The sequence below is a fragment of the Saccopteryx leptura genome, chromosome 1 (assembly GCF_036850995.1).
Source record: "Saccopteryx leptura isolate mSacLep1 chromosome 1, mSacLep1_pri_phased_curated, whole genome shotgun sequence".
Taxonomy (NCBI): Eukaryota; Metazoa; Chordata; class Mammalia; order Chiroptera; family Emballonuridae; genus Saccopteryx; species Saccopteryx leptura.
This window is the reverse complement of record NC_089503.1, coordinates 132952042-132975721: the sequence shown is the minus strand read 5'-3', so window position 1 is coordinate 132975721 and position 23680 is coordinate 132952042. Positions and strand designations below refer to the sequence as shown.

General features: G+C 49.4%; 1 protein-coding gene across 2 annotated transcripts; it reads right to left on the bottom strand.

Annotated features, from left to right (window-relative positions):
• Positions 1-6266: 6266 nt before the first annotated feature.
• On the bottom strand, positions 6267-22097 carry CLPTM1L (CLPTM1 like). 2 transcript variants are annotated; one of them, XM_066374912.1, is made up of 17 exons: positions 21675-22097; positions 21061-21161; positions 20009-20198; positions 18476-18624; positions 17197-17275; positions 15830-15947; positions 15407-15501; positions 14570-14654; positions 13059-13162; positions 12023-12088; positions 11047-11097; positions 9710-9792; positions 8988-9022; positions 8149-8204; positions 8022-8066; positions 7431-7546; positions 6267-6876 (listed from the first exon to the last, which is right to left on the bottom strand). In XM_066374912.1, the coding sequence occupies exons 1-17, from the start codon at positions 21834-21836 to the stop codon at positions 6792-6794; spliced, it is 1620 nt and encodes a 539-aa protein (XP_066231009.1). In that variant the 5' UTR covers positions 21837-22097; the 3' UTR covers positions 6267-6791. The 2 variants fall into 2 exon arrangements, with proteins under 2 accessions (XP_066231009.1, XP_066231016.1); XM_066374919.1 differs by having other exon boundaries at positions 18476-18621.
• Positions 22098-23680: the final 1583 nt, after the last annotated feature.

Here is a 23680-nt window from a genome sequence, read left to right as displayed (position 1 = left end):
GAGCAGCCCCTGGGAAGTAGGTAGATAAGTGCTATTGTGCTTTCTTCCAGGTTCAAGGTAGTGGCTCCCTGGAAACCCAGGATAATTTGGGGCAGAGCCTGGACACAAACCTGGGCTCTCCCAGTTCAAGGCTAGTGTTTCTCCAGGGCCCCAGACTGGTGTTGTAGTACAGCCAGGACAGACAGCATCAGCGTCAGGGTGGGGGACACTGGGGACATGACCCCACTGGGTCATGAGAGTCCAAGGGAGCTCGGGTGCTGTAGCCTCATCCAGTTTGGAACTTCCTGGGGAAAACTGTCATGTTTTCCCATTTTCTTAGCTGGACGAGACCTTTGCTCACCCCCTTGGCGGCTTTACAATGTTAATCCTTCCTAACCTGCTTCCATCTCCTGTGTACTTTTTCTTGCACCTTAAACCCCCTTATGAAAACCAATAAAAACTGCTTAGGGCTCATAACCCCCGTGGCTGCCTGTGTTGATTCCTCGCACCTTGGCAAACAGTCATTCCTGCCACCCACGTTCAGATTTCTGCACTCTTAGGAGGTATTTGATGAAATTTAAGAAAGCACTAAGTTAGAATTATCCACTGGGATGCCCAAAGGTGGAATTTACTTACAGAATTAAGTCCTTTAATCACTCCCTCTGTGAACACAATGTTCCTGGCCTAGCCAAGTGCTGGTTTGTTGTGAGCAAGGCACAGGGACCAGGCGCCTCTGTGAGGCCCTTCAGAAGCAGGGTCCTTCAGAGAAGCTCAGGGCTGGGTAACTCTGTGACCCGGAGGCAATCTGTTCCCATCATTAAGAGTGAGGGGAAGGTAGGGGGTAATGACCTGACCGCAAAGCCAGGGCTTCTGGGTTTAGCCTGAGAAGAGTGTCAGTCATTTTATAAAAGGAGGAACTAAACTCGAACTTCCTTAAAGATAGACTCAGCCACTGCTTAAGATGAAAGCAAGACTAAAGCCACATGCTAGGAAATGTCCTTGATCCCTTTTTCCGGTACATGCCACATTAGCCACAGTCATCTCTTCCACTATTGCAACAGGTTTCTAAGTCCTTCCATTTCTGCCAGCCATTCTCCAGGAGCATCTAGAAGGATTTAACACCTTTAACCTTTCCTCTCATGTAGAATAAATTTAATAACCGTTTTACTATCCTTGTCTGCCAATTCTATCACATTTGTCGTTTCTGGTTCAGCTCCAGGTGACTGGTTATTCTCCTTACTATGGGCTATATTTTCTTGCTTCTTTGCAATCTGTTAATTCAGATGCAGATATTGTGAATTTCATCTTGTTGGGTGAAGGACATTTTTGTATTCCTATGAATATGTTTTAGCATTTTCTTGGAAACAGCTTGAACCTTTTAGATCTTGTGTTTAAGCTTTGCTGGTGGAACCAGAGCAGTGCTTAGTCTGTCGTAAGGTTCATTTTCCCCAACTACTGAAGGCCATGCTCCTGTGAGTCCTCTAACTGGACCTCCTGAATTATGAGGTTTCTGCTCTGGCTGCTATTGAGTCCTACAACTCATTTCTTCTAGTCCTTCTGGGCAGTTCCTTGTTAGACTTGTAGCTTCCTGACACACATGCGCTGTTCAATAACCAGATGCGTACTCAGCGGACCCTCTGCTGGTCTCCAAACTTCTCCCTGGGTAGCTCCCTCCCCTCAAACACTCTCTCAATGCTGTCTCCTCTCCTCGCCTCAGGGCGACAGCCAGGTTGCCCAGTTCACACACGGGAGCCTGGAGAGTCTCTCCTGGTGGGCAAGTGTGGACTGGCCGCTTCTGTGCCCTGCCTCTTAGAGATCACCGCCTCTCCCTGTCGGATGCTCAGGGTCTTTAGATGGTGACAGCACACATTTGACCAGATGTTGTCATTTCACATGGGAAGTAAACTCAGCCCCTGTTGCTTTTCCTTGTCCAGAAGAAGTTCCTAAAACAGAACTTTAATGTCTCATTTGGGAAAAAGAAAGACTGAGTATTAATGAGCTGATTACCCATTTCCAAAAGTAGGAAAGTGGATATCAAAACAGACCCAACACATGTAAAAAGAAACAATAAAGATCTGAGCAGAAATTGAGAGAAAACAAAATATAAAAAATCAACACAGCTAACCCTTTAATCTTTTTGACAAGATCAATAATGGTAAAATTGACAAAATCAGACGCATTAGGAAAAAAAGAAGATACAGAAACTATGCAAAGAGTTGTTATGGATTTGTATCTGAATCTCCCCCAAATTCCTATGCTGATTCCCTAATCTCTAGAGCCTATGAATGTAACCTTATTTGGAAATACGATCTTTGCATATAATCCAGTTAAGATAAGTGCATTATACTCTGGCTGGATAGCTCAGTTGGTTAGAGCAGTGGTCCCCAACCCCTGGGCCGCGGACCAGTACTGGTCCGTGGGCCATTTGGTACCAGTCCGCAGAGAAAGAATAAACAACTTACATTATTTCCGTTTTATTTATATTTAAGTCTGAACGATGTTTTATTTTTAAAAAATGACCAGATTCCCTCTGTTACATCCATCTAAGACTCACTCTTGACTCTTATCTTGGTCACGGGATACATTTATCCGTCCCACCCTAAAGGCCGGTCCGTGAAAATATTTTCTGACATTAAACCGGTCCGTGGCCCAAAAAAGGTTGGGGACCATTGGGTTAGAGCATCGTCCCGAAACTCAGAGCTTGCCAGTTCGATCTCTAGTCAGGGTACATACAAGAGCAGATCAATGCTCCTGTCTCTCTCTCTCTTTCCCACTCCCTCACTAAAATCAATAAATTAAAATTTAAAAAAAGGGATAAGCTCATTAGGAAGGGCCCCCCACCCCCCTCCATTATGACTGTGTCCTTATAAAAACGGGAAACTTAAAGACAGACACATAGACAGGGAGAGCACTAGTAAAGATGAAGCCAAGGAGAGCAATGAACAGGTCCTCCTCAGCCCTTGGAAGGGATCAGCCTGCCAACACCTTGATCTCGGACCTGCAGCCTCCAGTTCTGGGAGACAATAAAGGTCTGTTGTTTGAGCCAACAGTTTGGTGGAAGGATCCCTATCAGTTCACAGAAAAGTCTGAGAGTTGCACTGGCACCATGCCCTCACCCACACTTGGTACTGCCATCTTTTTAATTAACTGCTTGCTACCCGGTCTGTGGTCCTCTGCTATGGCAGCCTCGGGAAACTACCACAGAAGTAAAAGAAGACGCCACTACAGGCATTATAAAAAAACAACAGGATGTTATGAACAACTTCATACCAATAAATTTGAAACTTTAGATCAAATGAACAAATTCTCTAAATAAACAAAACAGTAAAACTTCAGGAGGAAATAGAACACCTGCGTAGTACTCTAACCACAATCACACCAGGTAGGACAGTTGTAAAACCATGCCCACAAGGGAAACCTGAGGTCCAGACGGTTTCGCCAGCTGCCTCTCAGATCATGTGGGAATGACTCTCAGGAATAAAAAAGGAGAAAATGCTCTTCATCTCACTAAGGCAGTTTTAAACACACCCAGCAATGGTGTTAGAAATGTACAGTATGACGATGGGGTAAAAACAGAAAAGAAAAACCAGGCACTTCACTAAAAAGGGGAAATGAGTTGTGAGAGTATGAAGCGGCACTCCACACGATCAGTCACCAGGACCTTGAAAAGATCACACACGCACACCTGAACAGTAAGATAACTAGATGGTGGAGTCCAGGGCGGGGAGGGCGTGACGCAGGTGGGGTTGGGGCTGCACTGGAGGCGGGGCGCTCTGCTAAACTGAAGCACATTCTCCATGACGGTCCTGTCACCCCCAGTAAATCCCCAAAAGAAATGATTGCGAGGTCTGCCACATGACGTGCACAAATGCTCAGGGTAACTACTCCTAAGCCAAAATGGACAAAACCCTGAAGTCTGTCCAGCAGTTGATAAATGGTAGCAGCTTCATGCCATGGAACACCGCCCAGGAGACAACAAAGTAGCCACAGCCAGCAGTATGGGCAGATGACAGAGAATTCTGAGACAAGCCAGGCCCTGAGCATCCACTGCAGGATTCTGTCTGTGCAGATGCAAGAATGGTAGGGCCAGGGGGCTCAGTTTGGAGAATGTCTTCTGTGACATGGGTGCTTATGCTAAGAGGCCCACCTGCCCAGGTACGGAGCCTGGTAGTCCAAATCAGGAGCTGCTGGGTGACTCCACGTTCTGGTTGTTTTCAAGGTTTCCACTTTTACCCAACAACCAACCTAACAGCTTCTGAGGGTTATGAGACATTCTACCTACTGTCAGAATAAAATGCTAAGTCCTGAAGCTGGAAGGGACCTTAAGTTCTCATATCAAACTCGTTTGATTTAAACTTGTTTATCTTTAAAAAAATGGAGGCAGGCACCAAAGTGACCAATGTGAGTAACTTATTAACACACGAGACTACAGCTTTTTTAAAGGAATTATTAATAAAACATTTCTTTTAAAAGAATGTGACTTCAACAGACGCAAGACAAGACTGATCCATGTGTACTGGGATTTACAACCTGGAAAACAAGTGACTGAAGGGCCACTGTGAGCTCGGACTCTTCAGAAACAAACCCGCCAGCAGAACGGTGCCAACACCTCGGAATGCCAGTCCTCAGGGATGTCCAAATGACCATCTAGAACCCCTGTTCCCACACTTTGCTGCCGGACTCATTAGCTTCCTGTACTATGAGAACCTTTGTACAATCTGTCAGCAAAAACAAGTCTCCTAACACCTATTTTATAATGCTGAAAATGAGAGAGCAGCAAAGGTCCGTAGAGAATTTTCTAAGTCTGCCAAGTTTTAGGCTTCAAATGCCAGGAAGTAAGTTCTGTGTGATGTCACTGATGTGGGGACTGGGCCCAGGTGCCGAGAGCCCCTTGTGGCCTGCCTTGAATTGGTACCAGGGTCAGCAGAGTCCCTCAGGCCTAGCCAGGTGGTCTGTTCGTGGAGCAACTTTACTCAGAGCCATGCCCACTTGGGTGGGAATGAACCCTCAGAGAGAAACCTCTGCTCCCCAAAGAAAATACATTATGTAAAACTTGTGAGTGCAGTCCTGGGCAGGTGTTTAGAGCGTTGTTGCAATGTGCCAGGATTGAGGGTTTGACCCTAGGTCAGGGCACATGCAAGAAGCAACCAATGAATATACAACTAAGTGGACCAACAAATTAATGTTTCTTTCTCTTCCTTTGTAAGATCAAAACAAAAAACGACCCTAAGAAAAAAAAAACTTGTGGGTGTGGAGAAGGCCAGCCCACTAGGGTGTTCCAATCTTCATAAGTACTTTCTGTGCAAGTGAGGAGTCGCAGTGACTGATTCCTGGACCCACTTCAATGTTCTGATAATAAAACTAAAAACGGGTCACTTGAAACCAGTGTTCCTCTTTCAAATCATTGAGGGAGAGTCACACACTTTAACTAAAACTGCTGACTCTTGACAAGGTTGACAGCGATAGCGAGTGGGGACACATGGGAAGGACATGTGCTCTCCTGCGAGCCGGCCTCTTGCTCACCTCCACCGTCTCCCAGTAGGGGCCCCCCTTCCATGGACTTCTGCAGAGGCCAGAGCATCAAGATGACCCTTAGTGGCAAGACTGAAATCCAAGACTGGCCCACAAGCTGTTGGGACTGAGATACTGATGTCTGTGCTGCAAACATGGACAGCTACCTTCTGTGCTCATGCAACTGGACACACACTTTGAAAGCAGATCCTCAAGAATGCAATTTCAGGCCTGACCTGTGGTGGCGCAGTGGGATAAAGTGTTGACCTGGAACACTGAGGTTGCCGGTTCGAAACCTTGGGCTTGCCTGGTCAAGGCACATATGGGAGTTGATGCTTCCTGCTCCTCCCCCTTCTCTCTCTATCTCTCTCTCCCTCCCCCCTATAAAAATCAATAAAATATTTAAAGAAAAAAAAAGTAAAAAAAAAAAAAAGAATGCAATTTCACTGAACACACAATTAACCTCACTGCCTCCAAATCTGTGGCTGCTCTCTGCCCTGCTTGTGCTATTTCTCTCTCTACGTTGACCTAGGGTGTTTCTCTAATAGAATACCACTAATCTGACCAGTCATGACTGTGTAGTAATTTAGTCATCTAGTCTTCAGTATCAGATATAAACATTTAAGAACATTCATGACCCCAAAGTTGGGGAGAGGATCTTTAAATTTGTCCTTTTAACAAACACATTATAAACCCAGGTCACATGTTCACCTCTGGGAAGAAGGTAAACTGAAGTAGCTGAAAGGCTTCCCATATTGTAGCAGGCCAACAAAGTGTTACAGCCAGAGAAATTTATTTTAAAATAGAAACATACATACATTAAGCTTTAAAATAGTCCAATTTTTAAACAAAAAGGAAAAAAAAGCCATTTGATCCCAGAGTCTATACAGCATGGATTTAGAGGCATTTGAAATTTCACATAAGGAGCACTTACAGACAGTTGGAGATGGAAATCCGCACTTCCTGCCCCCGGACTCTGCCGGGTGGGGGGCGCTGCGGTGACGGCACAGCCACTGCTAACACTGGACGCTCCTTTGCCGAGAGCCACCAGCAGCCAAGGGTGACCACGAGCACCCAACATCTTAGTGACTGAGACAGACGTCTTCACACCGGGGCATCATACGTGAAGCCAGCTCCTCTCAAACACCACGTGAAGGGACTCGGGACGTATGAGAAATGCTCAGAGGTTTTGGCAATGTAGAAGGTGTAATGTCCAAGAATTCACCAGAAACATCCAAAAATAGTCAGCTGACCATCCAAGACGTGCTGTGCAGTGGCTCGCGGGCAACCCAGGCCAGGGCTCAATGTGTGTGTGGTTTCTGCTGGGGCCTCTCCTCGTAGGACTCCCCAAATTCGTTCACTCTGCTCCGATCCACAGGGTAGAGCCTGCAAGGACACAACTGCTCTAGTGCTTCTGAAGGGAGGACAGTTCCTCCAGTCCCAATAATTAACAATCAAGTTTGTCAGAAGTTTACTGTGTGAGAGAAATTTTGGGATTTTCCTCTTGCCCTCCTGTTGATGTTTTTAAGTGGTAAGGCCAGAGCTCTGTGCTCGAGGTTGATCAGAGGACAAGGACATACACGTCAAAGTGAAGCTTCGAACAAGCCCTAGGGAAGGCCTGCCCAGCGGATTGATCTCAGCTCCTAGGAGCACAGCATGGGGGCTGGGGCAGCAACCTCCTTTGTGCTGCACCAAATTTGACTATGGAGATACAGGCCCACAGTGGCTGACTCTATCATTCAGACAGAACAAGCATTTCTATACCAGCAGATAGGCAGTCAGAATAATTTCTTCCACAGACTACCATAGACAATTAGAATGCTAGTTTGGGCAACACACAAATATCACTGCAAACTGTAGGTTTCCCCACAGGATGACCAGGTACACAGCAACGGGAACTGTGTGATTCCACCTGGCCAGCACACCTCAGAGGCACTCACCATCGCTGGTACAGGTAGACGAGGAACACTACGTCGTCCCTGAAACAGGCAAGGCGATGGGAGGTGGGCATGGTGATGATGAAGGCGAAGACATCGTCAATGAAAGTGTTGAATGCCTGTGGGCCGGGTGGGAGAGGGGACAAGGTGAGGAATGGGTCACTGGGGCTCGCCCAGAGATGCCCAACCAACCACCTGAGCCCTGTTCACACTCATAACCTGAGTCAGCAAATCACCTTATAGCAGATACATCACGGGCAATGAGACTCTTGTAGTGACAATGAAAACAGAAAAGAGTGGGCAGAGGCTCTGGACTGGCCACAGCACGCCCAGACAGCCCTCAGGGCAGCCTAACTGTGGGCTAGGGACCCCACTCCCAGACACCAGTCACTGGGCCAGGGGTGTCCAATCCTGATATGTGTTGTCAAGTAACACGGCTTTTAGCTCAAGAAAATATCTTCTTTCACTATGAGAGTCAGAGCTGCTCTCTTTTAAAGTCACTCTGTGCTCTCCTGTTTAAAGGAGACACCCTACCACTGTGACAGGAATGTGGCCCTGTATACACACAGCACCTCCTTCAGGCAGAACACTGACCTTGTACGTGAAGGCCTTCCAGGGCAGGTGCGCCACTGACTTCATCTGGGGACAAGGAGACATGTGCAGATCAGCGGCAGGCCGCACAGAGAACAGAGGCGACCGTCTGGCTGGGGATGCGTCTTACCTTGTAGTTCACGAAGAGTTGGGGCAGCATGAAGAGGAACCCAAAGGCATACACCCCTAGGGAGAGAAGCCATGGCTAGAGAGCCTGCACGGACCGTGACACGCTGACAGCCCGGAACTGGGCATTCCATCCTGTGCTGTTCTGGGTGGTAGAGTAACTTCAAAGAGCAGCATCTTTTTCCTCAATTGCCACGTCTCGCCTACCGAGGCCATGCGAGTGCTGGGGCTGTGCGGGCAGGATGTCTGCCCCATATGGTCCCCTCTGGGGTCTGCGGCCAGGTTTGAGAACCAAACCCAGTGAACATGGCAATCAGGGAGCCCTCCCATCTGCTCTGTGCCCTTAAATGCCCACAGAGACCCAGCGCTGTGGTTGGGGCAGCCCAAGGCCCATGCAGAGCTCCATGCTCTCGGGCTGCTCTTTTAGTTTGCTCTAAGGAACCGATGTAAGAACAATGTTGTTCATGCCTGGCCAGATAGCTCGGCTGGTTAAGAGTGCTGTCCCAAAGCACAGAGGTTGCTGGTTTGATTCCTGATCAGGGCAGACAGGAACAGATCTATGTTCCTCTCTCTTTCTCTCTCTCTCTAGTCAATAAATAGTTAAAAATAAAGAACAGTGCTGTTTACTGCTAGCACTGAGAGTTTTCATGAAGAGAAAACAGACCACTCAGGGCACCAGTATCGAGAAGCCTGTGTGGTACTGTCGCAAACTGGGTACCCTGGGGCCCAACCGATCGCACAGGGTAGGGCAGAGGGCCTGACAGCATAACCTCATGTCACAGGAGCAGTGAAAAGGTACCTGCTGTAAACGTTGTTACCAGAACAGAAAAACACACGACTCACCATTGACGAAGCTGTTGATTAACCAGGAATACCAACTGAAAAGAAAGAGAGCCGTCACTGCGGAAGGCCCAACTTCCCTCATCAGTGTGTGTTGAACTGACAACCAGGACTCTTGTGGGAGTCCTCTGTAAACACCCAAGCTCTCAAGAGCCCGTAACAAGGTGTGGTATCTGCACAATGGAGGCCAGGGTCCTTGGTCAGGATAGACCAGCACGCCAACAGCTTCCTGGGAGCCTGGGCTCACTGGGGTGGGTGGGTGGGTGTGTGTGTGTGTGTGTGTGTGTGTGTGCGCGCGCGCGCACAGACAGACACTATCCTTCAGAACTGCCAGGCAGATGGAAAAACCCCAGCTCTCAGGGCTGTGTCCTCACTCCGGCCCTTTCCCAGGTCCGTGTGGCCCTGAACGCAGAGTCACACAGTGCTACCAGGTTTTCCCTTGTCAAGTGCATCTGACTTCACCCTAGACAGCAGTGCTGTGGGGGTCAGCCTCCCTATGCTCCCTGCTGATCCGGCAAAAGGGGCAAAGGGACACTGCCAATGCAGCTGTCCCTAATTCCAAGGCTAGTCCCATGAGTGTTCCTGACCCTACACGTCCTGCTTTCCACACTGCAGAGGAGACGGAGCCACAGACAGAGGCTCAGGGGCCATCAGCATGGCTATCAGTGATGTACTGGTCTCTCCTGGTGCCAGTGTAGCAGGGGGAATCCTAGTGGCACACATACCTCTTATACTTGATGTTCAGCAGTGAGTAGATGGCGCCCCCAATGCACAGAGGGTAGAGCAGGTAGGACAGGTACTTCATGGCCTGCAGCGAGCAGAGAATTTCCTGTTAGAGCCCAATCCTCACAACTTTGTAAATGTGTTTAGTGCAACTCACAAGAATGGAAAATAAACAAATAAGGCAAGAAATTGACATGTGGGTAGCTGTCTCTTGTCTAATGCAAAAGGAAACACGTCAGTGTGTTTATCAAACCCACAGAACTCATAGCACCCAGAGCCTGGCTATGTAGACTGTGATGTCGATAACAGAGTACTGGCTCACCCAAAACAAACTAGCCTACAACAATCAGTGAATAAATGTGGTGGATAAAAATCTGAAGATACTCTCCTAGGCTTGCGTCAAGACTGCTGTCCTAGTCAGTGCAGCCATATCCTTGTATTTATTCTGACTTGGACTTTATTGTAGCCCAGGGGTCCCCAAACTTTTTACACAGGGGCCCAGGTCACTGTCCCTCAGACCGCTGGAGGGCCGGACTATAAAAAAAACCTATGAACAAATCCCTATGCACACTGCACATATCTTAAAGTAAAAAAAACAAAACGGGAACAAATACAATATTTAAAATAAAGAACAAGTCAATTTAAATCAACAAACTGACCAGTATTTCAATGGGAACTATGGACCTGCTTTTGGCTAATGAGATGGTCAATGTGCTCCTCTCACTGATCACCAATGAAAGAGGTGCCTCTTCTGGAAGTGTGGTGGGGAACGGATAAATGGCCTCAGGGGGCTGCATGTGGCCCGCAGTTTGGGGACCCCTGTTGTAGCCTCAATAAAAGTTAGAATGCAATCAACACACCCACCCCTCTATAGGACACGCTGTATGGTCCCACTGCAAACTGCTGCTCCGCCACGACAGCCCCAGCCCATGGGCCTCCCTGCGGGGCCACCCAGGTCTGAGTGACAGAGTGAGCGCATAGCAACCAAAAACACCCCAGGGGATGAATCTGCTTATGAAAATAAAGATGTCCTGGGAAACACGAGCACAAGGACACCTGCAGGGACCCGAAAACAGGGAGAAGCCTTATGGCTCTTTTCCAAGTTAGAAAACCACTCAGGATTGTATCCAATAATCCGAGGAGTCAAAAGCATCTGACTTCACTCCAGATACCAGTGCTGTGGGGGTCGGCCTCCCTATGCTCCTGCTGATCCAGCAAAGGGACACCTCCAATGCAGCTCTGTCCCTAATTCCAAGGCTTGGTCCCATGAACGTCACAGTAAATCGTCAGTTACTTGCCTGCTGGACTTGCACACTGCCCATACCCCCCTGCTTCGCACCTGAGTGTCGTATTCCTCAGTTTTCCTCTCAGACTCGCTGTAGGTGCCAAACTGTTGTAAAATTCAACACAATCATGTTAACTGGATGACTTAAGACAGGCTGAACATGGCTTCACTAGGACAGAGACCTGTACCGACCAGCAGAGACATACACCCAGCCACACTCGGCTGAAAGCACCACCCACCGTCAAGGTTGTGGTTAGCATAACCACACCCCCCTCCACCTGCGGAACCAGCAGGCAGCGTTTCTGTCCCACTCTATCCTGAACCCTGAGCCACACTGTGTCTGCATGGCAGAAGCAGCCCCATCCACGTGCATCTTACTCATGGGGCTACTTCCTATTCTTACCGCTGGTGGATTGTTTTTTCAGTGAAAACACTTACACTGTACAGATGCACTCTGACACTGCTCTTAAATCAATAAAGGTGGGTTCACTAGTCTAACTTACAGAAAACAAACTGCATTTTACTTGTCAGATTTCCAGTCCTTGATCTGTTTAGGACCTGGATGTGGGAGGGTCATAAATCCCTCAACTGAGGTCTACCTGGAAACCCCACACGCCACTCAACCCCCTTCCCCAATCTGTGGGAAGCTCCTGAACACCCAGCAGCTGAGACAAGCCCCAGGCTGTAGCAGGCTCTTTGGGAAGCCAGTCTGAACTGCTCACCGGCGTGTGGGAGCTGTCAGACCAGCGTCTTATCTCAGTGTGAAAGTGACTTGCCTTTTAGTGAGGGGGCTGCAAGGTCTGGTCTATGATTGGGGCATCCCCATGTGTACCTAGAATCAGCTGTGATCAACCAACCAAGCAGTCATGTCACTGGAGGATAGTCCCATGCTATAGGGTCCCATTAGGTGCGGCTATGAAATCCACCAGCAGACAAGCTGGTGCATGTGAACGATGGGCAATACAGAGGGAAACAGACGGAGTTGGACAAAAGGGAGAAAGAACCCCAGAAAGCAGCACAGCAGACAGACCTGAAATGTGGGCCGGAGGCCTCTCCAAACAACAGTCATTTTCAGAGCCTTTTTCACTTTCCACAGCTGAGGAGACACAATAAAACAACATTTATGATCCTTAGAGTAAGGAGATACCAGAACTCAGCACTCAAACCCTTGTGGACAAGGCACCTGCCTGCTTAGGCCCCGGGACCTGGCCCCTAGCCTGCATGCCAACTCAGTAGCTTGTCCCCCACATGGACTCTATAACTGACTCTGGGCACCAACAAGCAGGCCCTCAGGGTGGCTGTCCTCTGGGCTGAGCCCCCTTCTCAGCTAGTCTGCACCTGACTGGCTCACACCAGTCTGCCTGCCTGCCTGCCTCTAAATATTCACCCTGGCACTTTCTTCCTGGCATCGGAAGGCCCCAGCCTCAACCCAAACCCTGCCATTTCTGGGTCTCTCGGGGACCCATGCACCACTTGCTGCCTTACTGAGATAGGAGGGACGTCACTGCCTCAGAGAGTGGTTTCCACACTGCAGGAGTGGCTCTGGGAGGCTCTTCATCTGAGATCTTTCTCCATGGGCATGAGTACAGTCCCTGACCTGACAGCCACGTGTGAGGAGGGCTGGGACTCGCAGAGCAGGGGCATGCAGGCTGCCACCTCCACCATTCCTGTGTCCCAACACTACTTTCATCCTTGAGGTGTGGCCTGAGCCTGCCGGCCCCACAGGGCGCTCTTTCCTGAGCCCACACGGTGCTAAGCTTCTGGAGGCCACACTGCATGCTTCTGCTCCCAACAGCATCCAGCATAGTACAGGCCATGTGGGGCTTTAAATGTGTCAGAACACATTCTGTGATGGATGTGATGTGCTAGGACCTTTTAGTAAGAACTGCAGGGCCACCAGAAGGTACCTTCTAAGCACTCACTTTGGTCAACACCCAACAGCAGTCATACCCCTGCCTGCCCATGGAGGTGGCCCCATGTCACTTTTTACAGTTACGTGGTTTCTGACTACACTGATTGCTTGAGCCCAAGGACCATGGCATGTGGCAACTCAGACAACTGCTCACCTCGATGGCGGCTCCAACACCCGCCGGGACCAGTACCAGCAGGCTTGTCTGCTCGTCCAGCAGGAACAGGAAGATGACGACAGTGCTGAAGCAGCGCCAGAGCACTGGGAATAGAGGGGGGCGTTGAGAGGGGCTTCTGCCCAGCTCACACACACACTGCACATGTACAGCCCCCACACACCTTTAACACCCCGCCCAGCTCACACACACCTGCACATATATAGCCCACACGTGCAACACCTCCACCCTACTCACACACCTGCACATGTACAGCCCCCACACACCTCACACACACCTGCACAATATAGCCCACACGTGCAACACCTCCAACCTACTCACACACCTGCACATGTACAGCCCCACCCCACACACTTGCATATGCAAAGCCCACACACTCACCCATCCTATCACCTGCATACAGTCTGCACGCTCACGCCTGCCCTGCTCATACACCTGTATGTATGAAGTCCACACATACACACCTGTATGTGTACAGCCCACACATGCACACCCTGCCCCTGCTCCCAACACATGCATGCGCACACACTCATGCGTGGACCTACAATATTTCTCCCCCTTTGCGTACTAACAGTGAACAGTGGGCCACACGCACTAAGGAAAATGGTTTAAAATGATTAGAAAAGGCCCCAGAACCCGGCAGAAGGCAACCCTAGCTACATGAACTGTTTAAGTTATACTTGCAAACACATAAACAAACAGCAAACATGTGAGAAAATGGGTTCCTGACTGGAATTATGACGGCTTGCTTTCCTGTAGTCGTCACACTTGCCCGTTTTTATACTAAGTCTGTGATAAACACATTTATCTTTTAAAACCTGTACCCTTTTTCTTTTAAAATCATGCTTCAGAAAACACTGCAGCTGACCAAAAATGTCCTGAGGCCTTACGTGCTTCTCTTGGTGGCAGCACAGCGCCAGTTCTGCATGGTGCTCGCCAGGAGCACGGGCCCAGGGAGGAAGACGCCAGCTGCCTGCCATAGGCAGACTTGGGGACCTCCTCCTCCCCTCCCCTGAAAATGCTGGGAGGGGGCAGGAAGGCTCAGCAGGGGAGGGATGTCCTCTCTGAGGAAACTAGAGGACAGAAAAGAAAAATTCAAGACACAGATGACTCGGGCAGGGGAGCAGCCATGCATCCCAGACCATCCACGGGGGCATGCCGTTTCCAAGGGAGACGCTTGGCTAACTGACAGACGATAACTAAAACCAGCATCTGTGTCGTCACCAAGGTGGGACTGTATGGCCTCCATGGCCCTCTGTTCTCTGTGGACAAAGGCTTACATGACACGAAGACTGTGGAGACAGCTCTTTCCCAGTTATTACCATACGTACCCTAGAGAGGCCCCTCTGAATAGGAGCAGGGAGCTGGGTCTGCAACTAGCTAGCATTCGCCGTAGACAACCATAACCTTAGGTTTCAAAATGAACATCATAGCCCATCTTTACCAATGGCAGAATACTCTGAGAATGGGTCAAAAATCCCGAGGGCATCTACCTGCTTTGGTGGACATTCCAATCATGCTTTTCTTTTTCTTCCAGAAACTGATGTCATTTTTAAATGCCAGGAAATCAAACAGAAGCTGAAAAGGAGAAAGGACAGTCGTGTGCATCTATCTCCCATGTGAGTCTGCAGGTGGACCCCACGTGTCCCGTGTACTGCACTGCGGGGCTCACAATAACCGGAGTCCCCGCCTGCAGTGGCGGGAAGCCGCAGGACGCTTGGAGAGTCCCCTCCCGTCGTGGCAACAGTGCATGGCGTGTACTCCTCAGACGCACACAGGCTCATTCTGAATATAACCTTTTGATAAAAAGTGTGGTTTTCTAGCACAGTTCTGGAAGGTTTTAGCTGGACTGGGGCTGAGCCCAAGGCACTGAGAACCAGCTGCAGCCGGCCCCCTGGCCTGGCTGTCTCACCTTCCCACCTGAACTGAGTTTGGCACAGCCACCCTCGGTAATGGCTCCCCTCCACCAGCCTGGAAACCCATGTTCAAACAGGGCATCCACACAGAACTGGTGTTTAATGTTATGATCACCACACTGGGATTTATATAACAAAATACTTATCTTTTATAATCAGTAATTCATATCATTTCTTTTCAAAACACTCTCCTATATCAACCAAGTCCCAAGTCCTTAAGTTCCAGACACCCTCTACTCAGTTGGAAGAAAAGCCCTTGCACGACCACCTGCCAAGTCTCAGGTCTGTTGGGAACCAAGGGACCACCAGGCCAGACATCGCCATGTCAACCCCCAGGCTGAGCATGGTTGACCACCTCAGAGCTATCCACACCTGCCACTGCCATTACCAACAAGGACTCAGTCACCAACTCACGTGAAATGCTGCGACAAAGAAGGTCAATGCTAAGAAATACAAGTTGGTATCAACAAAAATTCCTTTCACTTCATCAGCATCTTTCTCTGAAAACCCTGAAAAGGAAAAAAATAACATAACATAAAATGAGCATCAACCTTACCTAACATTACAAAGTTTTTGCAAGTTTTGGTAGTAAGAGTTCACTTGAGCAAAACTGGTGTTTCAAATACTATGTTCTGGGTAAAGCAAACTTTCAGGTAATCGGCAAGGACTTTTCAAAGACAGAAACTGGAAACAAACACTAGTGACCTTCTTGATTAAAATTACATGAAGGAACCTGCACCACAAGGTTCAAAGGCTAACGAGTTTGCACAAACTATCTGGACTGGCAACTACAGGACACTCCTGTCCACAGGTATGGGAGGGCACGTGCAGCCTCACCTAACTGCTGCAGCGAGTACACGGCGTCCTGCATGTGGATCCAGAAGCGGAGCTTCCCCAGCGAGATCTTGTCGTAGGACACAGTGAGGGGCAGCTCGGTGGTGGAGCGGTTGATGACCTAACAGAGGGACAGTGCGGTCAGAACCTGCCCCGCCAGGGCGCATCCAGCTGCCAGCCTGCCTCCTTCGGCTCTGGTCGGACCACTGCACACTCTGGGTTGTACCCTGAGCATGAACCCTGTAACTCTGTCCCTAAGTGCTGCACCCACCATAGCCCAGGCACAGTGGAGGCTGAGGCTTCAGACCCAGGGCCACATGGCTGGTGGACTTTAGATGCTCTTACATCCTGGGCAGTATGGTCACACCTGAGGCTGAGCTTTCCTCCTTCCTTCCCTCTCCTCTGGCGCTCCAGTGCCCATGCTATCCTCTCTGAGTGGGCGGGGCTCCTCCTCCACACAATGTTCAGAGCTCTTCCTGAGGGAGCCCTGCACATTTCTTGTGACCACGCCCCCTCTGCTCATTCTTCCTAGCATGAGAGGCACCGCCACATGCGAGGGACTAGCAACACATGTGCCACTGAGCCAAACACAGGCCCCTCTCCTAGAAGGGCTGGAGACCAGACGGCTCTGCCCACACCTACATGCCGAGTGCCCCGAAGTGCAGAGCAGGGGCAGTCACTCCACCTGGGGAGGCAGAGAGCTCCAGGGAGAGGCAGCATTCAGGCTGGGCTCACGACAGTGCAGAGAAATAGGAGTAGAAGCTGTCTCAGCAATGAAAGTACAGTCTCATGTCCAGCAGCATACGTGGCCACAGTGGCCAGGTACCAGGAGAGAGGAACCCCTAGCACAAAGTGAAGTGACCCCACCATGTCCCTGAAGGTCCTGGGCACACCCACAAGTGTCACATTCTGTGCTCACCTTGACCCCTCACAGTGAGTACTGCGGACAATGTGAGCCTGGCAACCAGACAAACCACATCACCACACACCAGGGCCAGGTGTCAGGCCACCCTATGCGGTGCACCAGCCTCAGGCCAGGCAAACAGCTGGCCAGGACCACCTCACTGGGGTACCCTTTGTGGGACAAAGTCTGCACCTTTGTGGCAGAAACCTAGGAATCACAGAACAATGTCCACAAGCTGCTTCAGCCAACAGGCAGCCCTTCCAAAACCTGTGTGCCTGCTGTCCAAACACTTAATGAAGGATCTTTTGAGCCCTTCATCAGCGAGGCACAGGTGCTCAAGGGTGTGCCTCGGAAACCCAGAGCACAGCCATGCCAGGTGAGAAACACAAAAGGACCACGAGTGCAGGCCGAGGAGGCAGCCACACTGCAGACCGGCCGCTGAAGTCCAGAGGGGAGCAGTACTTACCATGAGGTCCTTCACACGATTGCTGAGCTGGTCGATGAACAGGATGGGGAGGTAGTGCACAGTGTTCCCAAGTTGAATCCTGGGAGTGAAGCAGTTTTCAAGTCACTATGAAGTTTTCTGTCACCTTAGATGAACTGAATGCATCCCCAGACACTGCATTTACCTGAGAAATCCCACCCTGCACCTTCAGTTGCTTCTGGTCACAATAGTCCTAGGGACACACCTTCCTTATGGAAGCAGAGAGGTCTCAAAAGCTACACTCATCCCTCAGAGTGCACACCAGGAGGAGATGGGTAAACAGGGACATGGCCACACTGTGCAGTATCACCCAGGGCTTAAAAAGAGAGCAAGGGGCCCATCTGTGCAATGACATGATGCAGCCTGGTGAGGCAGTAAAAACGAAAATAAAAACCTATCTGCTTTTCATGCCTGGGAGCGGTGGGGCGATGCCACAGGTCTGGATTGGGGGCTTTTTACCAAATGACACTTTCTATACTTTTCGTATTTTAAACTAAATGTATCATGTATTCAAAAATAAGATTTAAATTACAAAAGGAAAACCCCTCCTGATATCACAGGCTCCTGGTATCACAGGAACCACTGACAAGTGAAGAAAAATAATTACTATCGTGGCCACTTGTCAGTGCTACATGATGACCTGATAATAGGTCTTAACCTACCAGCTGGCTCCCCAAAGCCTCGAGACACAGACTAGTCTAAGCTGGTCAAACAATGTTAACAGTTACGCTTAACTAATGATGGCAAGTAACAGTACCATGATCTAAAAGTTAATTTTAAATACACATAAATGAGTCACATTAACACCGACCATGGCCCCCCAAGGTAGTCAGGATACAGACAGGACAAAACTCAAACGACATGGTCTCATCAATGTTCCATTTTCTAAGGAAAGCCTTCACCAAGAACAAAGGGCAGGATAACTCCCGTCCAGTCTCATTCATTCCAATGCTCTGGCAGCAACCTTTGCCAGACTACCAGAGAAAAGGGTAAGGCTGGAAGGTGCCCGGGCAACACTTCAGGCCCCTCTTGGCCTCTCGTCCTATGGAAGGCTCAAAGATACAAGTGTGACCAATCCACTTTTGGATTTTCATGAGCTATCATCCCAAGGGGCTTCCTTCACCCCCACACCACTGGGGTTGCCCGCTCTGATGTCAGCTTAGGACAAATGGGTGATGCTCAAAGCCACTCAAGTTAGGTGCATCCTACAGTCACTCCCACCATGCTGGTCCTGAGCCACCAGCCAGACCAGCACACTTACATCTTCATGTATCGATGCACATCGGCAGGCAAGGAGGACCCATCAAAGACAAAGTCATCCACCATCACGTTCAGTGTCAGTCTTGTTCTCCAGTGAGAAACGGGCTCATCCAGGGCACTCATCGGCTTCTTCTCAGCTTCAATCCTCTGCTAAATGAAAAGGGATGACTTAGTAGGAAAAGAAGTCAATGCTGGGTGGGAAACCAGGCCTGAAATGGCGAGGCAGGAGGGCGGCCGACACCCTCACCTGGGAATATGTGACAAGACTGCATAACCAGGAAGCAAAGCCTGGCAGAGTGTGGCAGGTGCTGTGACTGCCCGTTCCCCAAACACTTACATCCCTCACTTCCTTCTCTCCACAGAGCAGCACAGGGCACTAGATCTCACTGACTCCTATTTTGGGTCTTCCATGTAAGCAGGCCCACTTCTCAGGGATCCTGAGGCAGGTGAGGCCCCCAGACAACTGCAGGAGGTGTAGGAGAGTTGGAGCTAACCGCCGTGCGAGTGCAATGAGACTGAAAAGGAGACTATTTCTCAACCAGGGACATCAGGTTGTCTGGAAGGAGCTATGTCAATGACTAGGCATCCATCCCAATTAACTAAATCTTTATTTCAGATCTAACTGATAAATTCTAGGAAACAGTGAATTTTCATTCATCTCCTACCAAAAATATAGTTTAGATGCAATAATTTATCTCCCAAATAATAGCAGCAAAACAAATAAATATTTTAAAAAATAGTAACAGCTAACGTTTGGCATTTGTATATTCCAAAGACCCCCCCCAAAACCTTTACACCCACCTCTTCTCTGATTTCCCAAATGCCCCACGAGGCGGGCTCCACTGTCTCTAGGGAAAGAGACGTGACGGGTGTCTCAAGGGCACACAGCAGGGAGTACACACTGAGAGGTCAGACCAGCCCGGCAGGGTTTCTAAAACCTGCCCTGAACCGCGGGAGCAGCATCACAGAAACTTTCTGAAAAGTTACCAACTTTCTTGTTTGTAAATCTCACCTTACATTCAACACAGATCCAAACACCAGAATTCCTTTACCCAAGGCTTTGTTAATGGTCACTTATGTGATTTCTATTGTTTCTTGGACCATATAGTTTTCATGAATGTATAAACCATAACCTGTACATACGCCTTTTTAATAGTTTTGATTTATATTCGTAGAATAAATATTGACGAGCTGTCTGTCGTACACAGTGTAGTGAGTCTCCCAACTCTAAGTAATGACTGCAGCTGAGCTCTGCAGAAAGCACCGCCCTGCACTTATGCTCCCTGAGAAACAATCTGGATAAAAAGTATCAGTGGGTTAATGTGCACGTCACTAATTTGACATAAAATTTATGGGAAAACCATAGGAAATTATTCAGCTGAAAGATTGATGTGTTCAATAATGTCACACAGCTTTACTGTACAACAGTCACCCCAGCCCTAGATCTAAGTTGCATGTGCAGTGACATGCAGGTGTGAATTCCAAGTAGTCAGTATAGGCCCCATTTGACTGATAACCTGATGAAGAGGCTCACCTGCGCAGCAGATTCCCCGGTAAGCAGATTGACCTCTTCCGGTTTTGGGACCATGTAAGTGGTCAGAGGGCTCACTAGGTGCACCTGCTTCCCATCATGCCACGGCAGAATGCCAGAATGATGGAGAAAGATATAGGCATACAGCGTCCCGTTATTTCTTGTTTTCTTTGGTACAGAAACATTAACTGTCCTAAAATAAGACAAATTACAATTTCAAGCATGTACATTTATATTCTATGTATATGTACACAGCAGAGACTACTCAAATATCTTTATAAATTATGCCACTTCCCACCAACTAATTTTAGTTCGTAAGTACTAAAAACAAAACCTACCTGCCTATGACTAACTGTGAGTCCAGGTACAGAGGTTTTGGAACATGTTCTAAAACATTGGGCAGCAATGCCTCAAAGCCAAAAAGTCTGCATTTCCTGGTGCTCAGAGAGGTCAGTCACTTGCCTAGGCCACAGGCAGGCAGTGGCTGACCCCAAGTGTGCACGTCCCTTGCTCGCTGTACTGCCTCTGCAGCTCTCTGATGTGGCAGGCTGGCTGGAGGACGTTCATTCCAGCATATGTTCCCATTACTCTATCTGATACCTCCAGACGATGTAGAGGAAAAAGGTAGACTCCTGACAAGCACATCATTTTTTGTTATGCTTGTTGAAATCTCAAGACACTAGAGCCACAGTTAAATATGAAATGCCTTCAGCTAGGAAGAGACAAGTAGTTTGCTGTGGGAAACCGTATGTCATTTCTACTGCAACACCCACTCCTTCAACAACCCCCCGTGGCTGGTGCATATCCTACAGTCATCTGACGCTAGTATTAGCTGCTTCCTAAATGGTAAACTTATCTGTTACTTTCAAGTAAAACAAAAGTATGACTGTTTATATATCACATATAGGTTTCCCATGAACACTTCTATTATTCACAAGATTAGGTAATACTGCTCCTCTAAGGTAACTTTGTTATATACAGAAAGTCAACTTTTAAACAACCTAAACATTTGATGATGCTAACCCTATCACTGACACTTTGTCCCATAACCACACCTTTCAAATTTGGACTCCACATCAAAATCTTCCACGTTCAAGACGAGATCCACGTTGTTCTCAGCACCAATGTTGGACCGAGTGGTGGTGTACACACTCAGCTGGAAACGACGTCAAGAAAATTAGCTTGGCAAGGACCCTGCCGCAAAATACACACGTCAAACACCTACCCTGAGGGAGAGCAATCTGATGCTGCTGGATAGGGAATGGTTTCATTTTTAACTCCCTAAGGGATAGCACTCTGACCTATGAATGAATGGCTGTATCTGATGTGTCTGCTGCAAAAAACCAACTTGCTGAAGTGTGTAGCTGACTAGATCACAGAGCAGGGGTACGATGACTCTGGGTAACTTGTAATGGGGAAACAAGGGGAAGTGTCTGGAGCCTGCCTGAGAACACCATGCAGGCAGGGTCTTTAGGATATGGGTGGGGGGAGATGCAGGATCAGGCTAGGAGAGCCCCCTCGCTCAGGTGAGAAGAGTCCAAACCCCTGTCCAGCCCTGTTTTTTCAAATAAGAAGCGCCCCCCACCCCAACCAACCCTCCCCGGCTCAGGTGAGAATAGTCCTTGGCCCGGGTCGGTTGCGGAGACCCCCACCCCACTCGAGAGCTCACCTGCAGCTTGGGCCTGCGCGCCAGGTAGGGCTGGATGCAGTTACCGTCACCGGCGCACGGACGAGTGTAGACGATGCCATACATGACCCAGCAGGTGTGCACCACGTACACCACAAACACGCCCACCACCAGACTGGTGAAGGAGCTGCGGCCGCTCCACATGGCGCTGCCGCCCCCGGGCGGAGCGCAGCGCCCACCCGCTCCGATCCGTCTCGCTGCCGCGGACCCGAGAGCCTCCCGGCGCCCTGTCGGACGCTCCGGCCGCCGCTCACACGAGAGCTGCCGCGCGCCGCTGCCGCCACCGGGAAACTAACGCGCTGGGCGCCGCTAGCCGCCGACCGCCCCGCATACTCTCGCCGCCGCCGTCGCCTACCTGTCTCCGCGGGATTCGCCGGAGCGCCGGCAGCTTCCGGGTCCTCCGCCACCCGCAGGAAGTGGACGCGCCGCGCAGCGACCTGGGAAGCGTAGTCTAGCTGCCGCGCGAGCGCACACACAGTCACGTGAGGCGCGAGACGGTGACGTCATCTTCCCGCGCGGCTCTTGTGAGGTGCCCAGAGGGTCCTGTTCTTTGGGCAGGTCCGGTCCGGAGCGGGGCGGGGCTGGGACAAGGACCCGGTAAGCATGGAGCGCCAAAGAGAGGGGACGCCGTCCTGAGCGGATTCCGCCCCCACCTCCCCTAGCCGATCCGCACCCGAGATCGCAGGCGGACCCCGCGCGGTGGAACCCGCTATGCCCTAGGCCTGACCGGACCTACAAATGGGTGAAATGTTAACTTTTGAAGAACCTGGATGGAGGCGATACAGAGATTCTGTATTATTTTTTCAGCCCTAAGTCTGGAAACGTTAGGATAAAAGTAGAAGGAAATAGTAAATAAATCCACAAAAATTAAATACCTGATTTCATGTTGGTTTTGTTAGGACAAGGGTAGCAAGGCTGGTTCTGAATGTCTGGGTAAGAAACGTTTAAACCTGTAGAGTTTTTATAAGTTTTTGTGAGCCAAACTGATGACAGTTGCTGGGAAGCAGACGCTCAATGGCTTGAAAATGCTCTGGAGAATAGCAGTTTTACGACTTATTTTAACATTAGAATCAAAGAAGGAGACATAAGGGAGTGGGAATTACATGAAATCCGGGGGTGGTAACTGAGGGAAGTGGGAGAAAGGAAGATGGTAAAATATCTGGGGTTGGATAAGAAGCAAAACAGTCACAGGTCAGGAAGAGTAAGTGGGACCCGTGGCCAGTGCCCACACAGGAACAGCCACGTGGTATGAGCTGTCACATCATCCCTTAGGACAAGTGTGTGGCTGGGGGTGAACAATACAGAAGGGCTGGCACATGGGAAACTGTATGAGTTTCCTATGGCCTCTGTAACGAAGTACAGATGGGGCAGATTACACATCAGAAATTTCTTGTCTTAGTCCTGGAGGCTGGAAGTTCAAGGAGGTTGGCAGAGCTGTTCCTTCTGAGGGTCTCTTTTTTCTGTCTCCTCGCATGGTGGTTTTCTGTCTGCATCTGTGTCCTGATCTCCTCTTATAAGGATACTAGTTGGGATCAGGGCCCACCCCAGTGACCTCACTTAGCTTGATTTCCTCTTTAAAGACTGTATGTCTAGATTCAGTGACGTTCTAAGGTGCTGAGATTAGGATTTTGCATATGCATTTGGAGGGATACAGTTCATCCCATAACAGTCCCCCATTCCATTGTGAATCCTTCTAAAAATGTCACCATTATCTGATGTTTTGAGGATTAGAGGAAGGAGTGCCAAGCCAGGCACTCCTGAACCTCTCTGACAGCTGGCTCCGGCAGCTTGTTCTGTCCTTATCTAAACTGGGGGCTGATGTAGGGGTGGTGGGCACTGGGAGAGATGGGTGCTCATTCTAAGGTTGGTCAGGCCAGAAGAAAGCAAACCCCGCACAACATAGGAATCTGGCTTCTGGCTTCGATACCTGTTTCCTTGGACATCCTGACAATGAGTCACCTTCCATCACTTATCTGAACATTCTGTTA

Coding starts and splice junctions, on each gene's coding strand:
- CLPTM1L (XM_066374912.1), bottom strand. CDS start 21,836: ATGTGGAGCGGCCGCAGCTCCTTCACCAGTCTGGTGGTGGGCGTGTTT. Junction 15,948..17,196: donor ATCGTGTGAAGGACCTCATG/GTAAGTACTGCT, acceptor TCCCTCTGTTAG/GTCATCAACCGCTCCACCAC. Junction 13,163..14,569: donor TGGAATGTCCACCAAAGCAG/GTAGATGCCCTC, acceptor CTCTATTCCCAG/TGCTCTGGCGCTGCTTCAGC.